The sequence below is a fragment of the Hippocampus zosterae genome, chromosome 15, assembly GCF_025434085.1.
Source record: "Hippocampus zosterae strain Florida chromosome 15, ASM2543408v3, whole genome shotgun sequence".
NCBI lineage: Eukaryota > Metazoa > Chordata > Actinopteri > Syngnathiformes > Syngnathidae > Hippocampus > Hippocampus zosterae.
The window spans coordinates 12,415,493-12,435,825 of record NC_067465.1 but is presented as its reverse complement, the minus strand read 5'-3'; the positions used below and the strand labels follow the sequence as shown (position 1 = coordinate 12,435,825).

At 43.6% G+C, this 20,333-nt stretch overlaps 1 protein-coding gene across 6 annotated transcripts in view; it reads left to right on the top strand.

Moving 5' to 3' along the window:
- Positions 1-20,333, top strand: part of LOC127616298 (zinc finger protein 521) — a 127,427-nt gene that overhangs the window by 101,765 nt on the left and 5,329 nt on the right. For all 6 annotated transcript variants that reach the window (XM_052087813.1, XM_052087812.1, XM_052087809.1 and 3 more), the window contains 2 exons: positions 1,816-1,947; positions 11,248-11,363. In XM_052087813.1, coding sequence (XP_051943773.1) covers positions 1,816-1,947; positions 11,248-11,363 — 248 coding nt within the window. The remainder of the gene's footprint in view (positions 1-1,815; positions 1,948-11,247; positions 11,364-20,333) is intronic.

The window sequence follows — 20,333 nt, the reverse complement described above, 5'->3', positions numbered from 1 at the left end:
TGTGATTGGCCCAGCTTTTTGCAGCCGCGTAACCCCTTAGCAATGCGAGCTGCACAATTAATCTCTTCATAAGTTGAAACTTTGAAAACTATCTTCTATCTCAGGGGTCACCAACTCTAGTCCCTGAAATGTAAGCAGTTTTAGCCCCACAAATATACAATCAATTTCCACCAAAATTCCTGAAAACCAAAGAAACAGGCCAAGAGAAAGCCTCTCTAATTTTAACATGGATCAGATAAAGGGATCTTTTTTTTTGTTTTGATAATTTCCTTACTGACCCAGAACATACAAGACTTATCTGTATCATACAATTCATGCACTCTTGCATGCAAAGTATGACTTACAGTTGGAACAAACCTTTGATTTTACTGAATGCGTTGAATTGCGTTGAATTTACTCGAGATTTTAGCTTCTACTTAATGTGAAATAAAAGAACTGGATGAAGACAATACTTTTGTTTTTGTTTTGTTTTTGGCGGAAGGGGACATATCTGTGGTCTAGTGGTTAGCACGTTAACCTCACAGTGCAGATTCCAGCGCCGGTCTTCCTGTGTGGAGTTTGCATGTTCTCCCCGTGCCTTGGGTGGCTTTTCTTCGGGTACTCCGGTTTCCTCCCACATTCCAAAAACAGGCACGGCAGGCTAATTGAACACTCAAAATTGTCCCTAGGTGTGAGTGTGAGCGTGAATAGTTGTTCGTCTCTGTGTGCCCTGCGATTGGCTGGCAACCGGTTCAGGGTGTCCCCGCCTACTGCCCGAAGAAAGCTGGGATAGGCTCCAGCGAACTTGTGAGGATAAAGCGGATCGAAAAATAGATGGATGGATGGATGGATGGATATTTGACATATCTGTTTCAAAAAACGTAATAAAATATGCACAAAATTTCTTGGTTATCAAGGTAGAGGAACTAATACAGACATTTCTCTTCCCGACAGTCCCATATATGTTTCTCGTGTTGGTAGAGTTCATTAACTTTTGCATCCACAAGCATCTTCCTCCTTCTGGTATCAGCATCATGTGCTGCTCACTTAGTTGCAAAGACCGTGGATAAACCCTTAAAGATATGTCCCTGGTGTCTCTACCCTTGCTGTAGCAATAGCTGACCAGCGGGAGTTCAATCGAGAAGCAGTCTGGCCCCACAACAGACAATTTTGCCTTTTTATCGACATGCTGAAGATGGGTCACTTGGTACAATGCTGACTCGGCAAGATTTTATTGTGCTGGAAAATGAATATGTGGAGTTTGTCTCAATGATTTAAAGGAAGTGGCAAATTGATGTATTCCAATGTGGAAAGCAGGCAGAACTAATTGAGCATCTGTGCTTTTCTGGGCCGAGATGTCGTCCAAGTTGTAAAGGATGATGTAACGGTCGACATGAGATGAGTTTTGGTGGCATTAATAGCTTTAATGAACTGCCTTTTGAGTTGTGGGCTGGAATTTGATCATCAAATATTTCTTTTTATGTGAATATTAAAATGAGTTGATTTAACATTGTGATGGTTAATCGGTTGCATTAAGTCACTCATTCATAAACTATCATTGATCATTTTACTTGTGTGCTTGTGTGATCATAACCCTATTTAATTATAACATGATGATGTTTGACATGATTATTTCTCATTGCTGACTGTCTGGGAGAAATCGACCTCATTGTGATGCGAGTCCCTACCATATATGGTCCATCGTTATTTTGCTTCATCTCAAATATTGGCATGAACATTCATAAATGAAACACAAATTTCAGCGATCAGGTTGTGAGGCTTTCATGCTTTTTAGGGGGGGGTTCTTATCATTGCTCTTGTTTTGTTGTCTTGCAGAGGAGGGCTTGAACCACGAATGCAAACTCTGCAGTCAGTCGTTCGACTCGCCGGCCAAGCTTCAGTGCCATCTGATCGAGCACAGCTTCGAGGGGATGGGTGGAACCTTCAAGTGTCCGGTCTGCTTCACAGGTGTGTGTGTGTGTGTGTGTGTGTGTGTGTGTTGCAGTCACTGTCAACCAAAATCAAATACTTTGACGCCAAAGCAAGAAAATTACATGGCTGAGAAGTCATTGTTTATCATACCAACCACAGTCATGGTTTCATGAAATCAAATGCACACGTGGCAATCTTGTCCAACACGCATAGTTTGTTCTAGTGAAGTTACGTACCAATGCCAACTTAGTTGAGGTGTACTTTATGGAGAGCCACACTGCGTTCCAAAGGTCTGCTGTTTTGCATCCCCGCGAACATGTTGTGACATCTCATCAAGTTAGACACATTTCCATTCGCAATAAACTTTGCATCTCCAAGCCGTCTCGCCCGTGTGAGTGTTAAAATGTAAATGGGTTCCAAATGAGTTGGGGAAAGGTCAGAGCAGATGGTTGGACTAAAGCGGAGAGAGGTTCTGCTGCATGCGCCTCCTTATTTAATCCAAATGGCTTTCGCTATCAGGGCCTTGGGAAGTGTCGGGAGGCGCGAGGGGGAGGACGACATCACGAGGCAAGCAAAGGAAGGGTAGGTGTTGTTTGTGAGCGAAGTGGGTGGGGGGTACTGGAGGAAAGGACATGTGCTAATTGTGGATGGCAGTGGCGCTGATAGCTGTAATGATCTCATCTGTCTCTGTGCGTGGAGGTGGAAGGAGCTCGCTCCTCTCGAGAGGAGAGCGGCCTCCTTCAGTGTCAACAGGGTTAACTATCTCCATAATGAAATCTGCAAAGTCGTTAACTTGGGCTCTTCACTGCTATTTCTCCACCTCAGATCTTTCGTCTTCTTTTGCACTTTGGAAGTTCTCAGCTCATTTCCTTCTATTGGCCCAACACACTTGATACATCAATTAACACCATTAGCACCCTTTTTTATGATGGCTTCAGCAAGGTTATTATAGTTTAAGACATATAACGAAAATAGCTGAAACAAAAATGGGGAAGTAAAAAAATCATCCGTGAAATAAAATATAAATGAAAATGCCTTTAAAGACACAAAAATTAACTAAAATGACGTTACATTTACCAAACGAACTAAAAATCACTATAATTATAGTGAAATGGGCCTTCGTTTTTGTCTTTGTCAATACATTTCATACATGAGCTTTTAGTTGTTTTTTTAATGTATTTTCTGTATTGTCTCACAGGTAAACAGGCATTTGAGAATATATTTCATGAACCATTACTTAGTGACCTTTTGTCACTCGGAAAATACGTCATGAATTTAAAAAAACTAAAACAAATAATACAACTTATACAAACTCAACTGAAATGAAACACCAAAAGTCAAAACAAACTAAAAAACAATTTTAATGAAAAATGCACAACTATTGTAACCTTCACGGGCTATCCTATTTTGGCTTCATTTTTTCCTTTTAGCAGGAACCTATTGATACATGCCCATCACTCAGTGGCTGCTGTGATGTGAACGTTTAACATACAGAGCATGCCTCCTCCATCTGAGCCTTCATTTCCTCCATCAGCTTTGACGGACAGCCCCCCCCCCCACCCACTCTTCATCACCCTGCTCTCCCTCCAAGTCCATATCGATCACGGTGCACCGGCGGGGGAGAGCTTAGTGGTGGAGGGAAAGGGGTGGAGGTGCAGACCCCCAGGACAATGGTCACAAAGTAGACAGACAACTGGGTTAAGACAGAGAAGGCCCTGAAAGTGCCCCGTCATTGTCGATGTTCAAATTTAACCATTGCGGCAATCTGAGAAAATTTGATACCGTATTGGCCTGAATATAAGACGGCCCTGATTATAAGACGACCCCCTCTTTTTCAAGACTCAAGTTTGAAAAAAGACTTTTTGAACACCAAATTCATTTTTATACAGAAAATAATTACAAACAAATGATTCTAACAATATATGTGAGAGAAAAAGCATGTTATTTTGCTTCATTCTAATCTTAACATCTGAACATTTAAATATGTAAACAAAAGTGCAATCACATTCGTAAATGAAAGGCTTCTGGTTTTTGAAATGTAAATTACATCATAACTTCTCCTCAGCTGCCAGTTAACTTGGCCGATCTTTGACTTTTTCTGTTATCTCTTCTATTATTTTATTTTATTTTCCTTCTTACCGCTATTTTATTTTTCTTCGTGCTACCGCCATGTTTATTTCTATTATTCGTGACAGCAGTTCACTTTGGCCTGGGGAGTCAAGTTCATCATTCGCTTCAATGATATCTGGCGCCATCAAGCGTTGTGAATGGGTATAATGTCTAGACCCCGAATATAAGACGACCTCCACTTTTTTCACTTATTTCAATGCAAAAAACACTGTCTTACAGTATAGTCAGGCCAATACGGGAATTATGGTAGGCTGAACTTCATCCTGTGAATTACCTTGCAAAAACTTTCCAACCACCTTCAACTGATAACCCACTTTAAAGGTGACAACACAGTTTTATATAAAAGTGAATGTTTAATTGCTTGTACGTGAATGATTGGGTGCCCACCCATGAAGTGTCGAATTAAAATGCAGAAAAATTTGGTCCAGTGTTATATGAGCTCGTGGTAGACTTTCCTAAGTGTCATTTAGTTGCAGTCCGGACACAAAGTGGTGAACACTCCTACTGCGTAGGGGACGTTTGAAATGTGCGACCCATTGACTTCACCTGACTGTTGCATTCGAAATCTGAAATGCTTTTCCAGGCCTCTACTGCAGCCTCCTTCAGTTCTTGTTTGTTTCTTAGGGGTTTACCCCAACCTCTACAAACAACAAAGCGTATGTAGGGATGGAGAAAAACATGTTGCTGGTTTGTTACGTTTGTATTATTGTTTGTTTTACCTCATGCTTTATTACAGTTGCAGCTGTTGTATAAACACTTTATAAATAACGCTTTACATGACTTGGTGGGAGGCCCAATCGCACTCCCGTTCTTTGACACCACCGTGGGGGACAAAAAGAGGACAAATCGCACCCCCAAAAGTGGCTGGTGGGAAAGTGAGTCAAAGTAAGTCACAGACGAAGGGAGACAAACTAGAGGAGAAAAGGAGACAGAAAAAAAGAAAGAAAACTTGGGAGGAGGCTGAGAAGGTTGCAACCGGCAAGTTTGGATGTGAGATGAAAGTGTCGAAGAGGGGGATGAGGAAGTGGGGGGAGGAAGGAGTAAGTGGAGAAAGAGAGCGTGTGAGCTATTGAGCAAGAGAGAGAGAGAGAGAGAGGTCCACAAGCCCCTGGATGATGAGAGGGAGGCTGACTCTCCCAGGACACATTTGACAGGTTTCAGAAGTGGGGGAGCCTGCAGCTAGAAGTGTCTGCCTGCACCCTTAGGAGCCGCAGCCAGGCAGGCAAGCAGGCCTGCCGTGGAAATTGTGATTGGGAATATGCGCTTAAGACAAACAAAACAGAAGAAAGACTGCCTGATGAAAGTACCACGTGTGTGTGTGTTTGTGTTTGTGTGTGTGTGTGTGTGTGTGTGTGTGTGCGCACTTGGAACTTGAAAAAGTACAACAATGCTCTGCAAAGCTACGAGGTCACAAATGCAGAAGTTTAATTAGTGCATTTCCTTGGATTGCGACCGTCCCTCAAATATAGTAGATAAATCGCCCACTGCATTAAGGCTGAAATAAATGAACACCTCTCTCAAAGAGACAAACCCCCCCCCCCCTCCCCGCCGCCCCATCCATTGCATTTTTTATAACGCTGTCCTCGTTAGGGTAGGTGGGTGAGCTGGAGTTGACTGAGTCTGTTTGAACTGCCTTGCTAACCAAAACAGCATCACCTATCAAGGCATTAAAAAAAAAAACAGCCTCTCTCGGAGGAATTAAAGTGTGGAGTCTGATCACACACAAATATGTTCTTTTTGATTTGACAATAAACATTCTCGTAGCCTCTGACCTCATGTCACTGGTCCACAATATTGTGTGTGTCCATGTTTATGCTTCTGGGAACTACACACTTTCGGAGTTGCTGCTTTTCTCCATATGATTTTATTTATGGGTTCCTTTTTTAAACTGCAGTTTCTTTTGATGTAAATTGTAATATACCCTTAACATTGGTTAATATCGTTCCAAAAATACATTTGAAAATACATTTAATGCCCAAATAAGTAGCCTGCTAGCGAAGCAACAGACACTCTGAGCGGCCCCTTTATTAACTGAAGCAAAAAAAAAATACAAGTTCTGACATTTTTTACTAAACCAAGAAATTATTAAAATAAACACCAATAAACATTCAATATATTTATTGCATGCCACCTCCACACGGGAAGGCCAAAGCCGGAATCAAACCTGCACCTCAACACTGAGTGACATCCTAACCACTGGGCCGCCTCACAAACGTAATACTTCAATAAACTTAAAATTTTGAGCAAGTTGATTTGTGTCAATGTCCAAAATGATTTCTTGCACTGATTGCTGGCTTGCTGTTCAACAGTTTCATGCAGTCCTTGAATGGTAAATTTTAAGCAAGAGATGCCTTTGCAAAAAAAATGACTGTGTTGTTTTTGGGGGGTTTGGGAACTAATGAAATTTGCACATTTGCACATATTTTGGCCATATTTAAATTTTTTGTCATATGTCTGGTTAGGAAGTTTGCCACCCAGCCCCAGGGGGCTCCAGTAACACCCATGAAAAATTGGGGCCCCCCCACCCCCTTCTCCCGCATTTAAATTACATATTCCTGTTTTAGTTTATGGGTTTCTTTTTTTCTGTTTTTGAAATTTAAGTCACTATAGAAACATCCCTCCTCCCAACTAATCAAAAACATCAAGTGACGATTTACCACAATTATGTGACTGTTAAATATCATTCATTGCATTGTTTCATTAAACTTCCTTGATTGGCAGGAAGGAAGGAATTATGGCGTTGCTTTGCTATCCATTTCTGAACTTCCATGCGCCTGTTTGCTTCACTGTTAAAGTGGAAAAGGTGGCGAAATTGTTCTTTGGCTTGTTTGCCTGCAGAACCGCCGACACATTCGTGATTGAGCGGAAACAAAAATACGTTGGTTAGAGGAAGAAAAAAATGAAAAGCAGGGAGGAGAAAGTGGGGGTTAACTTTGTTTCCTTCCCTGCACAAACAACTCAGTATTGGTGCAGCCTGCAGAGAGCAGCACCCTGCCAAAATAAAGATGAGCTGGGGCCTGTAGAATACGACATGTCTGCCATGGGTGGCCCCTGGGAGCCAATCAGAGGGCTTAATATCCCCTACAGCGAGGAGACCTTGGGCCCCCACATCCCCGTCAGCCCCGACACCCTCGACGGCCCACTGACTCCACTAAGTTGTCTTTCTATCACTTTCTCTCAGCGGGCAGAAGCACAGCGGCTCTCCTTTTTGGATGTGTGCTTGTGTATTATTGCTAAGAGTCCAAAGCATAGCACATTCTGTTTTCAACATAGTGGAGGCAGCGTTATGGTGTATATTTTGGCTACTAACAACTTGTTTTAAATGACCTTCTAAGAATGAAAAGCCTTCATGATCCAAAGCATAACACATCATGTCTTCATCTCGGTGGATTCTGTGTCATTGCATGTTGTAGTTATTTTATGCTACCGCTAAGAAAGTAAGTCACATCTTTTGATCCAAAGCATACCACATCATGTGTCGAACGTGGTGAAGGGCGCTTTTGGTCGATAGTTGAGTGAGCATACCACATCATACTTTAAAGATGGTGAACATCATGTCATGGCATGTTATAGTCCCGAACAATTAAGTTTGTTTCTATTATTCTTCAAAAGAAAAGGAACATTTCATGATCCAAAGCATCCCGCTTCATGTTTCAAACATGGTGAATTTGTTAGTTTAACATTATTGTTAAGAAAAGGAGCCCAGTGATTCAAATCATACCATATCACGTTTTAAACATGGAGAAGCTGTGTTGAAACATTTTACAGAAACTAACAGCAAATTAGTTTTTCATCCTTCCTCAGAATGAAAGAAAACTCGTCATCCAAAGAATACCACATCATGTCTTTTAAAAGGTGGACAAAGCGTGATTCCATTCTATATTTGCTTAACAATATGTTTGTTCTGTTTTGTTTTGGGTTTTTATACACAAAAAATTGGAACATCTTATAATCCAAAGCATACTACATCACGTGCCGAACACAAAGTGGTGGGCAACATTGTAACATGTTACAATTAATGTCCTTACCATGTTAATTTTTTGCTTTGATTAGTGCATGATCCAAAGCATACCACATCTCGTGTCAAATATGGTGGAGGTCATAAATTACATGAAAGTTACTAGCAAGTTACTTTTGCATGTTTGTTTTGTTTTAGTGTTGCCAAGAATTCAAGGAACATTACACGATCTAAAGCATGCCACATCTAGCGTATTTATGTACCCAGTTTTTTTCCAGTCCAGTAGTTCCGGTTGAGCTGTGCATGTAGACGCAGAGACGCTTCTGACTGTGGGCATCACCATTTGTGTTGTGGGTTTCACGCCCCCCCCCCCCCCCCCCCCACGTCTCTGATCCATTTTGATTTTCGTTGTATCGACTTGTTCCTCTGCTAGCCAAGACATAATGAGCACTTCCTGCAGTTGCACAGACCTGCTGCTCTATAGCATATGCACACAAAAAAAGCACACCATGGACATTTTTTTTCCCCCTCGGTCACTGTTACCACACAGACAAAATATGTTTTTTGGACCTTCTTACACCAGGCATCTGTTAAATAACATATTTAACACTCATTGGGAAATGATCACGATAGTAAGCGGAAAAATATAATGCATTAGTCGTGTGGTGTTAGCAAAATTTCCATGTTTATTTGTGAACTCAATTTGGTTTGTTTTATAACTTTCCCTATCAGGGCATTTAATGCAAATTACACATTTACCAGCTTTAGTTTTCTGAGACAAATAGAATGTCGTTATTATTTTGTGCATTAGTACGGTATATTTTTCCTGTTGAGTGAGCACAGGCAACGTAGCACCTAGATGTACTTGTGTGCATCATACAGAGTGCTACATTCACTAAATAAGTTTCAGCTGTATCTCCAAGTCCAATTTTCCAACTTGATAGTGCCATGCTTGAGAGTTAAAAGTTGATCCTGTATTATCTTGCACTTATTTTGAACAAAAACTAAAAGTCAGGGAGTTGTCAGTTTTAGTTTTCTTTTTAATTCAACAAAATGAATCTCAAGTTAGAGTACCGGTTTTCTTCTGTCAGAAATAAACAAAGCGTCTTTCTTCCAATTATGCTGACTAACTATTGGTTTAATGAAAATGTTATGTATTAAAAGTACCAATGGTATCGGTTACTGGGTATCGGTGAGTAGTCAAGAGTTTTGTACGTGTACTGGTCATGTTCTGGGAAAAAAAAATGGTATCGAACAACAATCCCCCCTCCAAGCAAACGTTCAAGCTTTTTGTAGCGGTAAAACACAGGATTGCAGAGGATGTCATTCAATCATTTTCAACAAAAAGTAGTCTGTGCTGACTTCTGGGTTATTGTTCTTCTTTTACGTCATTCTTCTTCTTGTTCTTTCAAATTGCCAGAGAAAGTTATGTGTCACCACCCAGTGGTCAAGAATATACACGCAGTGAATTGATACAACTTTATTCTTGGAGTTTTCCTTTAATCTCATAGTGTCATTTATTTTTTCTGTTCAGTAAAGGCTATTGGTACAAGTGAATTCAAAGAGGGTGTGTGAACGCAGCAGAGCCATACCGATGGGGCCACCGTGACCCCCGCCACCGCCGCCCCCTTTCGCCTCACCTCGCCCCGTGCGTTCAAGCGCCTTCCTCTCCGCGTGGCTCCACGGTGCATTTATCAGAAGAAAAGTTATTTTAAGCACTAAGAAATTCAAATGAAGGCCACCGCATGATAACTTCTTTTTTTTTTTTTTTTGCGGAGCAGTCCTTTGAGATTGGACAGCCGTCGTTAAAGCACAGGGGTCTGGGATAACAAACGACACGTTTGAAGCTTTCCTCGGAGGACGTTGAAACACACCCACGCATTCAAGGCACATCCATTCAACACCCGCACCGCTGCCATCCCACTTGGCCCAGCCAGTGTGGAATATGGCTTAAAGTGGGGACACACACACATGCACACACACACTTTAAGATATATATATGTATACCGGTATATGTACATATGTACATGTGTGTGTGTGTGGGGGTGTGTATACCAGTGTGTTTATCTCGTGGCGGCATGAATAAGTAGTGCAGCACCATGAATATTTATATTGTCAATATAATTAGCCATGTTGACTAATGGAGGCCATGTTTTGCACTTGAAGCCAGGCCAATTTTTGCGCTTGTTTATTTTCCACCTTGTTGTTCCCACCGTGGTACTAAATAAGGAGCGTTATTATTCCCAGCACACAATCTGCGTTCGGGATTGCATATGTAGCATTCCACATAACATCTCAATGGTTACGTTGTTTTTTTTCTTCCAATTATGTCGCATAACAAGGCTGTTGTACTGCCAATGCAGTGCTGATTTGTTTGTCATCAAGTCATTTTCCTTGCCATTTGACATATTCTCTTCAGTTTCCATTGAGGCAAATGCAATTATGATGGCGCTTTTGTTGCAGGAATGCTTGCTGTAAGGCCCCCCTCATTTCTATTTGCCAGTACTTGTGCAAGACAACAAGTTATCATAGTCTTACAAGATTACAGTCCAATTAAAAAAATATTTTTCAATCATAAAAGTGGTAAAAAGAAATTCTAGAATATAGTCAGAAATAAGGCTAGTGTACAGTGTAATGTATATACTTAAAAACAATCAAGCAGTTGCACAAAATCATATGAATCCAGATGTATTTCTATATTAAACTATAGATGTATAGTTTGTGTATGTGTTTTGATGCAGATTATTTTATTTTTAGTGCAACCACTTGACAAAATAAAATTGAGTAAATTCAACCATGTTTTTCGGTGTTTATGATTTCTTTCTTTCCTTTTTTTAAGAAAAGTAAAGCATGTTTTAGAAAAAATAGTCGTCCTAGAGTTTTTTTTTCCCCCAACAAAAATTATTGTAATATCACATTAAATTGTATTTTCTTTTTCAAGATTCCAGATCTTTCTGTGAAAAAAATTTAGTCGGTAAAATAGAAGGTGACATGGTCCAAACATGAACCAGGTAGAGTGTGGATCCCGAATATGCAGACTCTGATAAACTGAGCTACAAAAAATATTTTTTGATAAAAATGTACCAACAAAGTATAAACAGAAATCGCTGGCAACACCAAACCAGATATGCTTGAATTTACGCGAGGGGAAGCATCATTTACAATACAATACATGCTGATTTATTTTATAACGTGAGTCATACGCTGATTGCATAAAGCGAATCTTCAAGCTGTCTCTTTTTCCGCAGTGTTCGTGCAGGCCAACAAGCTACAGCAGCACATCTTCTCCGCTCACGGCCAAGAGGATAAAATCTACGACTGCTCGCAGTGTCCTCAGAAGTTCTTCTTCCAAACGGAATTACAGGTGAGCCGCGTCACGCGAAACGCATTTGCTATCCCCTCACTAACGCCACTCCGGCTGCGGATCGGGGAAGGAATAACTTCAGTCCTTTGGAAAACTCATCAGATATGATTTGATTTGCTTATTAGACCGGCAGAGCAGTAAAATATCTGGAATTAAGGGATTAGCCCAATGCCCGGTTTTGAAGCGGTAATTATGCGCAGCGTAGAAGCAAAAACACGGATGGGGTGCGTCAGAATGGCTGCATCTCGCCTTCGAATCACAGAGGAGGCCTCGTGGATAAATATGAATGTTTTCCTCAAGGGGGAGGCGGTGGGGGCGGGGGTTTGGCATATCTGCCCTTCAACAAAGTTACTCGTTGGACTTGTGAACTCGTAGCGTTAGAGAGATAATCCATTTTCTGGTAATCTTTTTTTCCCTTTCTTTTCTCCTCAGGGAGAGTGAAAAAAATGAAACCGGCCTTATTATTTTATTACACGAGTGGTGTGTTCGTGTGTGTGTGTGGGTGTGTTTGGAGGATTCTCCATAGTGCGTATGGCATCATTTTTTTATTACGGTTTGAAGATGAATCATTAAATTCTTACTCCATAAAGCACCTTGTTCTGCTCTAATCACTGGCGTTTTCCCTTAATTTGCCAGCAAGGGTAAAAAGAAACAAATGAGGTGCTCGTCTCCAAACGCGGCTTCCTGAATGCAGGATTAGCAGGTAGCCAGAGGATGCACCTTCCACATTTATGCATGGACGGGCAGTTTGCGAGTCAGCCAGAAGGAAGGTGAATGTGATCGTTATCTGATGGTCATTTGATTTCTCCAAGCATGAATTAAACAAATACCAATTCTGGATTATTTACCACAACATCACGGGTACATGCTTAAACTATATAATTTCGTCCAGACAAAGTAAGCGATCTTATTACTAACATATTGGGCCCTATTTTTGTGCCCAGCGCAAGTTGTTTGCAAAATGTCGTCTAACTGTGTGAATGGATAGTTTTCATTCTTTTGGTACTTTGTTAAATAGAAAGGGGTGGTTGCGCCATTGTAGGAGTACACACAACCGTTGTTGCTAAGTCAATGAAATTACCTTTTAATTCGGTGCTGAAGAGTTGTGCACACATGCACCTTTTTACGAAAATAGAATCACTCATGTAAAACGTCATGGATGGGCAAACTGAAATTAGCATAGATGTTGGTTTTATGTTCATGGTTTGGATCCTGTTTGGCAAGCAGGACTTTTTGCATTAGCCTTGGTTGCTCTGAGTTCCACTCAGCCTCACTATCGTATGGTGTTCCACCTGTTTCAATTTTAGGGCCACTGCTGTTCTTATTGTATTTGCTGCCCCGGGGTTCCATCTTAAGAGAGCATTGCATTTCCTTTCACTGTTATGCGGATGACAGTTAATCCCGCTAAGCAACCAGGATGATTTCTCCTTAAGGCCATTTTTGAATGGCACTAAACTTCTTGAACTTCAACAAAAAAGAAAAGAGAAGTTATGGTGTTTGGTCCCAGTGGCCCTTAAATATCTTGTCCTGTTGATTTGGGCCCCCTGGTGTCTTATCTAAAGCCAGCAGTCTTGAATTTGGAGGTTAAATTGGACAGCCATTTTAAATTGGATCAATTAATTACATATATATACACATACACACACATATACATATGCAGGCACACACACACTTTGACTGTGGGTGTCGTACTCCGAATGGTGCAAGTTGTGAGTTGTCCAAGTAGTGTAGTTCCTTCACCGTCCACGTCTCCCTGACACACGCTGCTCCTTTGTCAGTCCATGTGAAGTCGGGACTGTCTTTCAGCAGCACGAGAAGTGGAAGCTCCCGGTGTTTGTGGTGTCTCCACTTTGCACTTTTCTCCCCGACACTTTGGCTCCTCTTCTCTCGCCATAGTTGCAGGGGTCAAGGGTGCGGCCGGGAAGTAGAGCCGCGGCGGCAGGTGAAGCCGAGCAGGAAGGATATTTTATTCATTTGCTGCCGAGATCCTGGAACAGACCAAAGGCTGTGACAGGTATCCAGCATGCGGTGCCTCGCAGCCTTTCCCCCACACCCCCCCCCACACCCCCCTACTGGTGAACTCTACCCTGCGAGGGGGCTAGCCAATTTTCGCCAGCCTGTCGAGATGGATGATGGGAGTGCATCCGTCTAATCAGCCCTCTGAGGACCCCCCCACCCGGCGGCCCCCCTTAGACTGGTCAGATTGACTGACTCCTGGGCCACTGTGCCCTGGAATCCACATTCCAGAGGAGAATAATCTCCTTCCCTTCACAGACAAAACAATACAAGTCAGATGCATGCACCGGCGTTCCTTCCACAGCTCTCCGGAGGCTACCCAACCCTCGCCTTCACACTCTGCACCCCTTTCTCCCCCACCCCATTAAAATATCAAGCCAAGTCGAGATATTTCATGAGGTGCTGATGGGGAGGGCAAGCACTCGCTGACCCTCAGTGAGACGCATCCGTGGCGCGATAGAATCTCCCGCTTGTCTTTCAGTTAAAGCAACTTGCGCCTCCTCTTACGAGACAAGAAGAAAAAAGGAAAAAAAAGTCCCCCCCTGGGCGATTGCGAAAGCCACACTGCAACACGAGACCCGATAACAAAGTTCCTCCGCAACGCCGCTCGGCCCGGATTAATTGGGAAGATTCATTAACTGATGGACGCGCGCTATTAGCCGCAGCTTAAATCTGCCATCTCGACGAGAGTGCGGGGAGTCGGTTTAAGAAGAAGCGCTTAAGTTTGGATTCCGCAGCGATGCGGCGGCGCAAAAAGGAAGCGATTTTGGGGCGTTTCTGCCTCGATTCAGGAGCTGCATTTGAAGGCCGATGCAGTCTTCGATTGGGAAGGTTCTTTACAAGGGAGACATTGACAAGTCAACTTTTTGTCACGTTTGCCAGGTGGTGGTGGATCCCAAAAAGCAAGCAAGAGAGAGGAGCTGGGTGAACTTGACAAATAGTATTAAAACGGAAAACTAAATCCTAAACAGCAAAGTACAGCAAAGAAACAAACAATGACCCGACCACTTGCTGGTAGTCCTTTTAAAGCAATTATTGCATAGTGCAGTTGCAGGGAGAGCCCTACAGTGCCACCTGTTGGTCACAAACAGAATCATGACGCTTTTCATGAGAAAATTCCTCACAACGATGACTTTAAATTGTAAAGTGAATATAGTCAATGAATAACATAATTTATGAGAAATATGTAGAGCAAGAGTCGGGAGTGCCGCTTCCTCAAGAGCCGTATCCTGCCTGTTTTAGAGCTTCATGTCAAGTCATGAATTCTTCTTCAATGAAGAAAACAAGTTGTAATCTTTCAAGACTAAAGTTGTAACTTCACTTACAAACTTTTTGGGGGGGCGGGTGTTACGGTATAAATTTTTTCAACGAAGCAGTTGTGTTTGTTTGTTTCTCACAAGTCCTTCACGACAGTAAAAAAATTTGACGAGGAGAAAAATTTTAACCCACAATGTTGTTGTAAGATGAGCTAACTGTTGCCCAATTTCTTCAATTTCTACTACTACTAATAATCCTACGTTGATCTTGCATTTTTCAAATGACGCCTTCAAATGTTGTTTTGTATGTGAAGGACATTGAGTTACCTCGGGTGTTTCCGTTCTTTGGTACTAGCAAAACTTGTTCCATCCAACTCTGACTAACAAAGCACGCCTGTAACGAATGGCTCACAGTGGGTAGATTTCATTTACTCCAATCCGCTTATCCTCACAAGAGCCACGGGGCGTGCTGGAGCTTATCCCAGCTGCGTTCGGGCAGTAGGCGGGGGACACCCTGAACGGGTTGCCAACCAATCGCAGGGCAAACAGACGAACAATTATCCACGCCCACACTCACACCTAGAGACAATCTTGAGTGTTCAATGAGCCTGCTATGCATTTATTTGGAATGTGGGTGGAACCGGATTACCCGGAGAAAACCCACGCAGGACCGGGGAGCGCATGCAAACTCCACGCAGGGAGGCCGGAGCTAGAATTGAACCCGGTACCTCTGCAATGTGAGGTTGACGCGCTAACTACTGGACCACCGAGCCCCTATTTCATTTCAATGTTTGAAATTATTTTGTCATGGTAGTGAATAACTAATCAAGCAATCAATCAATCAAACTACCTATGAAGCACTGGAAGCCCGCCCCACCTTAAACGCCGGCAGGACATCTGCCTTAATTGGACCACCTTTCCAAAGGATTCCTTCAAAGGCAATGGTTTCAGCCTTAATGAGTGCCGCGAGTGACGAGCGTATGTGTGCATCGGGTTCTGCTCAAATGAGAGTCTCTTCTCCCCGCGTGATGCCAGTGATTGCCACGCTGTGACCAATTCCAGCGTTTTAATTAAGCGTATTTATTGGCTTGGCGGTCACCGGGTCAGCGTAAACAGCCACGTGCCATTCGACCAGCGCCGAAATTAAGGGGCACGGATGGCCAGAAAAGAAAAAAAAAGTGTGAGAGTAAGTGCGTGCCATAATTGATTAAAAAAAGAAAAAAAACACGTTTGCATTAATAGTGACATTAAAATAATATATGATGCAACTGCTACAGTTTTCTCACATGGTGAATGGTGATCTTGCAGTGACCAAGGTGATTTGTTTGCCAAAGACTGAGGACAAGAATAGCCCGCAGCATATCGTAGCGATCCACACAATCGTTGCCAATTTGCAAGTTGCCGCAGCTTTGTTCTTCTGCACTCGAGCACAGCTTTTTAGGAAATGCATGAGGTCACATTCTTTTTTTCTTTTTTTTTAAAGAATGACATATTGGGAATGCGAACGTTTTTTACGTCTATGTGTGCCCTGCGATTGACTGGCAACCCGAAGACTGCTGGGGTAGGCTCCAGCACACCCGCGCCCCTCGTGAGGATAAGCGCATCAGATAATGAATGGATGGGAAAAAAAGAATGACTTTATTCTCGCAAAACTGCTGTTTATCTCTTTTTTTCGTGACGCCCGACAAGACGGTGTCTCCATTTTTCACCGCGATATCTTTTTTTTTGCAATCTTCATCCTTTTTTTTTCCTACTAAATATACATTTTTCTGAATTTTAAAACATAGCCCCCCCCCCCCCCCCCCCCCCCCCGCCAAAACACCTCCAATCCCCTCAGTCCCAAACATGAAGCAAAGCTCTCCGTGTTCGTCCCTAAGCGTCTTTCAAACAGTTCGTTTTCTGGAATATATCTTGATCTGCCGCGTGTGACAGCTCTTCACGTGTTTGAAAGTTACATACATATTTCCCCCCCCACTCACCCCCACCCCAACCCCCTTCTCTTATATGACAACTTGTTTTCGTCTTTGTCACCCCAGGTGCTTCGGCTACTGTCACCGTTTCAAAATGTTACACGCCCCAAAAAAAAAAAAACACACAACAACAATAAAGGAAAAGAATGAATATCAGAAGGGGAGAAAAGGGCAAAGCTTGTGAGGAGCCATCATTAATATTGAAGCTTTTTTTTTTTTAAATCATCGACAGAAGTGTGCTGGCATTACCGTAAACGGGGATCCAAACAGCCTCAGATGGCGAGTGATGTGTCACCGCTGTGGCGTTTCTTGTTGTGGAGGTGCGTCACAATTAGACAGCATGACAGACCTCGCCATCCTGAGAGGATTTTCTCCCACTCAACGAGCGCACGTGCTTGTGTGTGTGTGTGTGTGTATGTGTGTGTGTTTGTCTTTGTGCCGGTCTCTCCCAGGGTCTACTATGTGCACGCAAGCACGTTGTCTGCGGGGAGACGTGACAAAAAAAAAAAAAAACTCCCAGAAGCCTTTGAGCTCAGTTCTCTTTCCTGTGTTTCGCCACCAGGGAAAGTTAAATCCAAACAAAGAGGAGATGCTTGCCGCGTCGGCGCATCTCTTGTGCAAACATGTCGCCTTTACTTTCCGTCTTGACTTTTCCAACAACTGTGAGAAATCAACAACAGAAGCAGGTTTGCGCTTCTCAGGAAAATAACCGTAGGTGCTTTTTGGAAAATTGTTTCGGAAACCCACCCACAAGAACAACTAAGTTCCACCTTGAAATTTGGACCTCGAAACTCCGAATAATGAGGCAGACATGCTTTACCGCGAGTGTCAAAGGGCTTCCTTGAACTTTAAATATTCACTTCCAACAGTGGAGTGATATAACTCTGGCGTTGTGAAAGTGGGTGCCGAACGACGCCCGCTCTCAGTCAATTCAAAGCTCCTTCTCTGATTCGTTCTCCGATTTGATGGCGCGTGACGGAAGGTGCGCTGTGTCGAGGTTGTCGGTCTCGCATCTCCTTTCAAAGCGCGTCGCAGACTGAAGTGGTTAAATGTGAGAGTAATTGTGTTTTTGTTTCTGGGACCGACACGCGGAACCCCACGGACCCCATCTTCCTCCCAGTGACAGGCAGAGATCCTCCCCTCCTCGCTCTGTCTAATTAGAGGATGTTGCCCAGGGCTCATGTCCCAGGAAGACCCATCCCCCTCCCAAGATGGCTCCCCTAAGAAAGCCTTTAATTGGCTTCTTTAGTCATAGTCTTCATTTTGGCTGGAAAGGCATTTGTGTGTGTGTGTGTGTGTGTGTGTGTGTGTGTGTGTGTGTGTGTGTGTGTGTGTGTGTGTGTTGCCATCACTTCAGAATACACTTTATATGGCTCTCTTGTGTTTCCTCTTTTCTTCTTTTCCTTCCCCTCGCCGGGCCTCTCGCTGATGCCTCCCCTCGCCCGTCTCCCACCTTCCCCTCACTTAATGAGGCCCCATAATAACACAGCGGTTGCGCACTTGTTTTGCTACCTCAGTCAAACAGCGGGATCGCCGCACGGCCCGATTCGAGCGCCGTTCGATTGTCTGCTAAGACGGGCTAATGACTAGCATTCACAACGACAAAAGTGACCTCCCCCCGGCCCCCCCCCCCAAAAAAAGGTGGTACGTCGTCTCCGGTTGCCCCTCGGGGACATTTAGTCGTTTGCCGCCATTTCCAGCACAACACGGGCGCTGTTATACACGAATATTCCGTGGGAATGTGACAAAAGGAAGCCATGGAGATCCGCGGTTGTTGTCGGCTGTTACTGTACCGCCACGACTCCCCCGGGCAACTCTCCTCAAACAAGACAGTCTGTTGCCAAGGAAACCAGGCGGGTTGTGGCACAACGCGGGTGTTTTGGGCGGGTCATCCCTCCCCGCGGCCCGATAAGTGATGACTGTGGAGAATGCCAACTGCTCCGTTATTTGTTTATTTATTTATTTGATTGTGTTCTTCGCCGGGCTAAGTTGGCCGGCGCTAAGCCTGGCCTGAGGTCAAAGACACGGAAGGTTTACTGTGGGGAACGCTCAGAGTCGATACTGGACTGAGTTCAACACGCCATTAAAGATCTAGCCCGGATACAACGCCCTTGTCTTTTTTTTTTTTTTTTTTTTTTTTAACGCAACACAAGTAAAACTTTTGCACATAACCCAAGATGCAGTGCAGTCCATTCATCTCGATGAGAAACAAAAACTGAGTTGTTTTCATTTACGGAATATCGTGTTAGCTCCGTTGCTAGACGAATTTAGCATGAAGAATATAGAAACATAACAACATGAGTCTTTCTATGATGTCATCTTTTTGCTTCGCTCTCCAGGCGAAAGAAAATGCAAGATTCTTGGAACCTTTGCATGTAGAGCAGTGGTTCTTAACCTCCACCGAACCATTAGTGAACAATAAAAATACTATTCGAGAAGTGTTCCCTAAGTTTTGTCGGCGCAACACTAAAGTTGCTGAACTTGGCATGACAAATCATGCAGATGGGACGCTGAGTCCCATCACGTTCCGTTATACATGTGAATCCATGTTGTACATATTCGTCTGACCACTTTCTTTTTTTGCTTGACATAGCAAAATAATTAAATCACAAGACGTACTATCACGACACTTCTCACGTTGACGACTGAGCGAACTAAATTTTCTGCAGCACTGATTAGACAAGCAATGTCATGTGATCACCTGCAGCCAATGATGGCCAAGCGGGCGCGTCATAACTAAATGACATGTTGAGTCGGGTGTGTCTGAACCTCCTTGGAAGAGGCTCCGTCGAACCCCTCAGACTGATTCACCGAACCTCTGGGGTTCGATCGAACCCAGGTTAAAAAACACTGATCTCGAGGAAGTGAAAATGGTCTTTCGGGAAAACATTTGGGTGGATTTTGGAGAATTTTTGTCTATTTAACCACAGCTGACCTCCAAACGTACAAAATATTTAAAGTGCACCGAACGCCGACCAGGGCCATCATGGCCGCCAAAAGCTATCAGGCCCCTCCCCCTCTGCTCTACAATTACATTTCAGCGTGCGACCGACCAACTTTTGGCACATGACGGCCTCACACCAACCCTGTTGCCATGAAAAAAGGGATACAAGGACCGATTCATGTCAGTTGGGTATTGTACTTAAAATAGATGCTGCAAGACTGCAGGCATGAACTCGACTTTCTAACCACTGGCTAAAGTGTGGCTTTGAAGTTACATGCTGCAAAAGAGCAAGCAGGAGCACAGACACAGGCTGCTTTGCAGGTATTAACATGATGCGAATCAAACATTGTTAGAGCCGCGATTAAGCCCGACATCTTCTCTCTCTGTGATGTCGTGCAACAAGAGCTCGTGTCTAATGCGGCTGGCTCAGATGAAAGCGAGGAGAGTAGTCGGTCCGGGTCTTTCCTCTGCGGTGCTGATGCAAGCCGCTCACCTCGCTTGCCTCACCGGAGAACGGACTCTCTCGGCGGAGGCCGCGGCGCCGGGCTGCGATGTAAAGAGTGATCATAAATCAACTCCCCATCCGGCTGCTTCCTTCCAACTTTCTCCTTCCAGACGCAACCTTCAATTCCGTACGACACGTTGCACCTGTTTGCATGCTGCAGGGTGTTCTCCCCTCCTCCTCTTCTTGCCCTGGAGGAGGTTGCTGTGGGGTGATGAAATCACATGAAAGTGGGGGTTGAACAGCAGCACCCGGGGAACGCAGAGAACAAGAAGTTGGCAC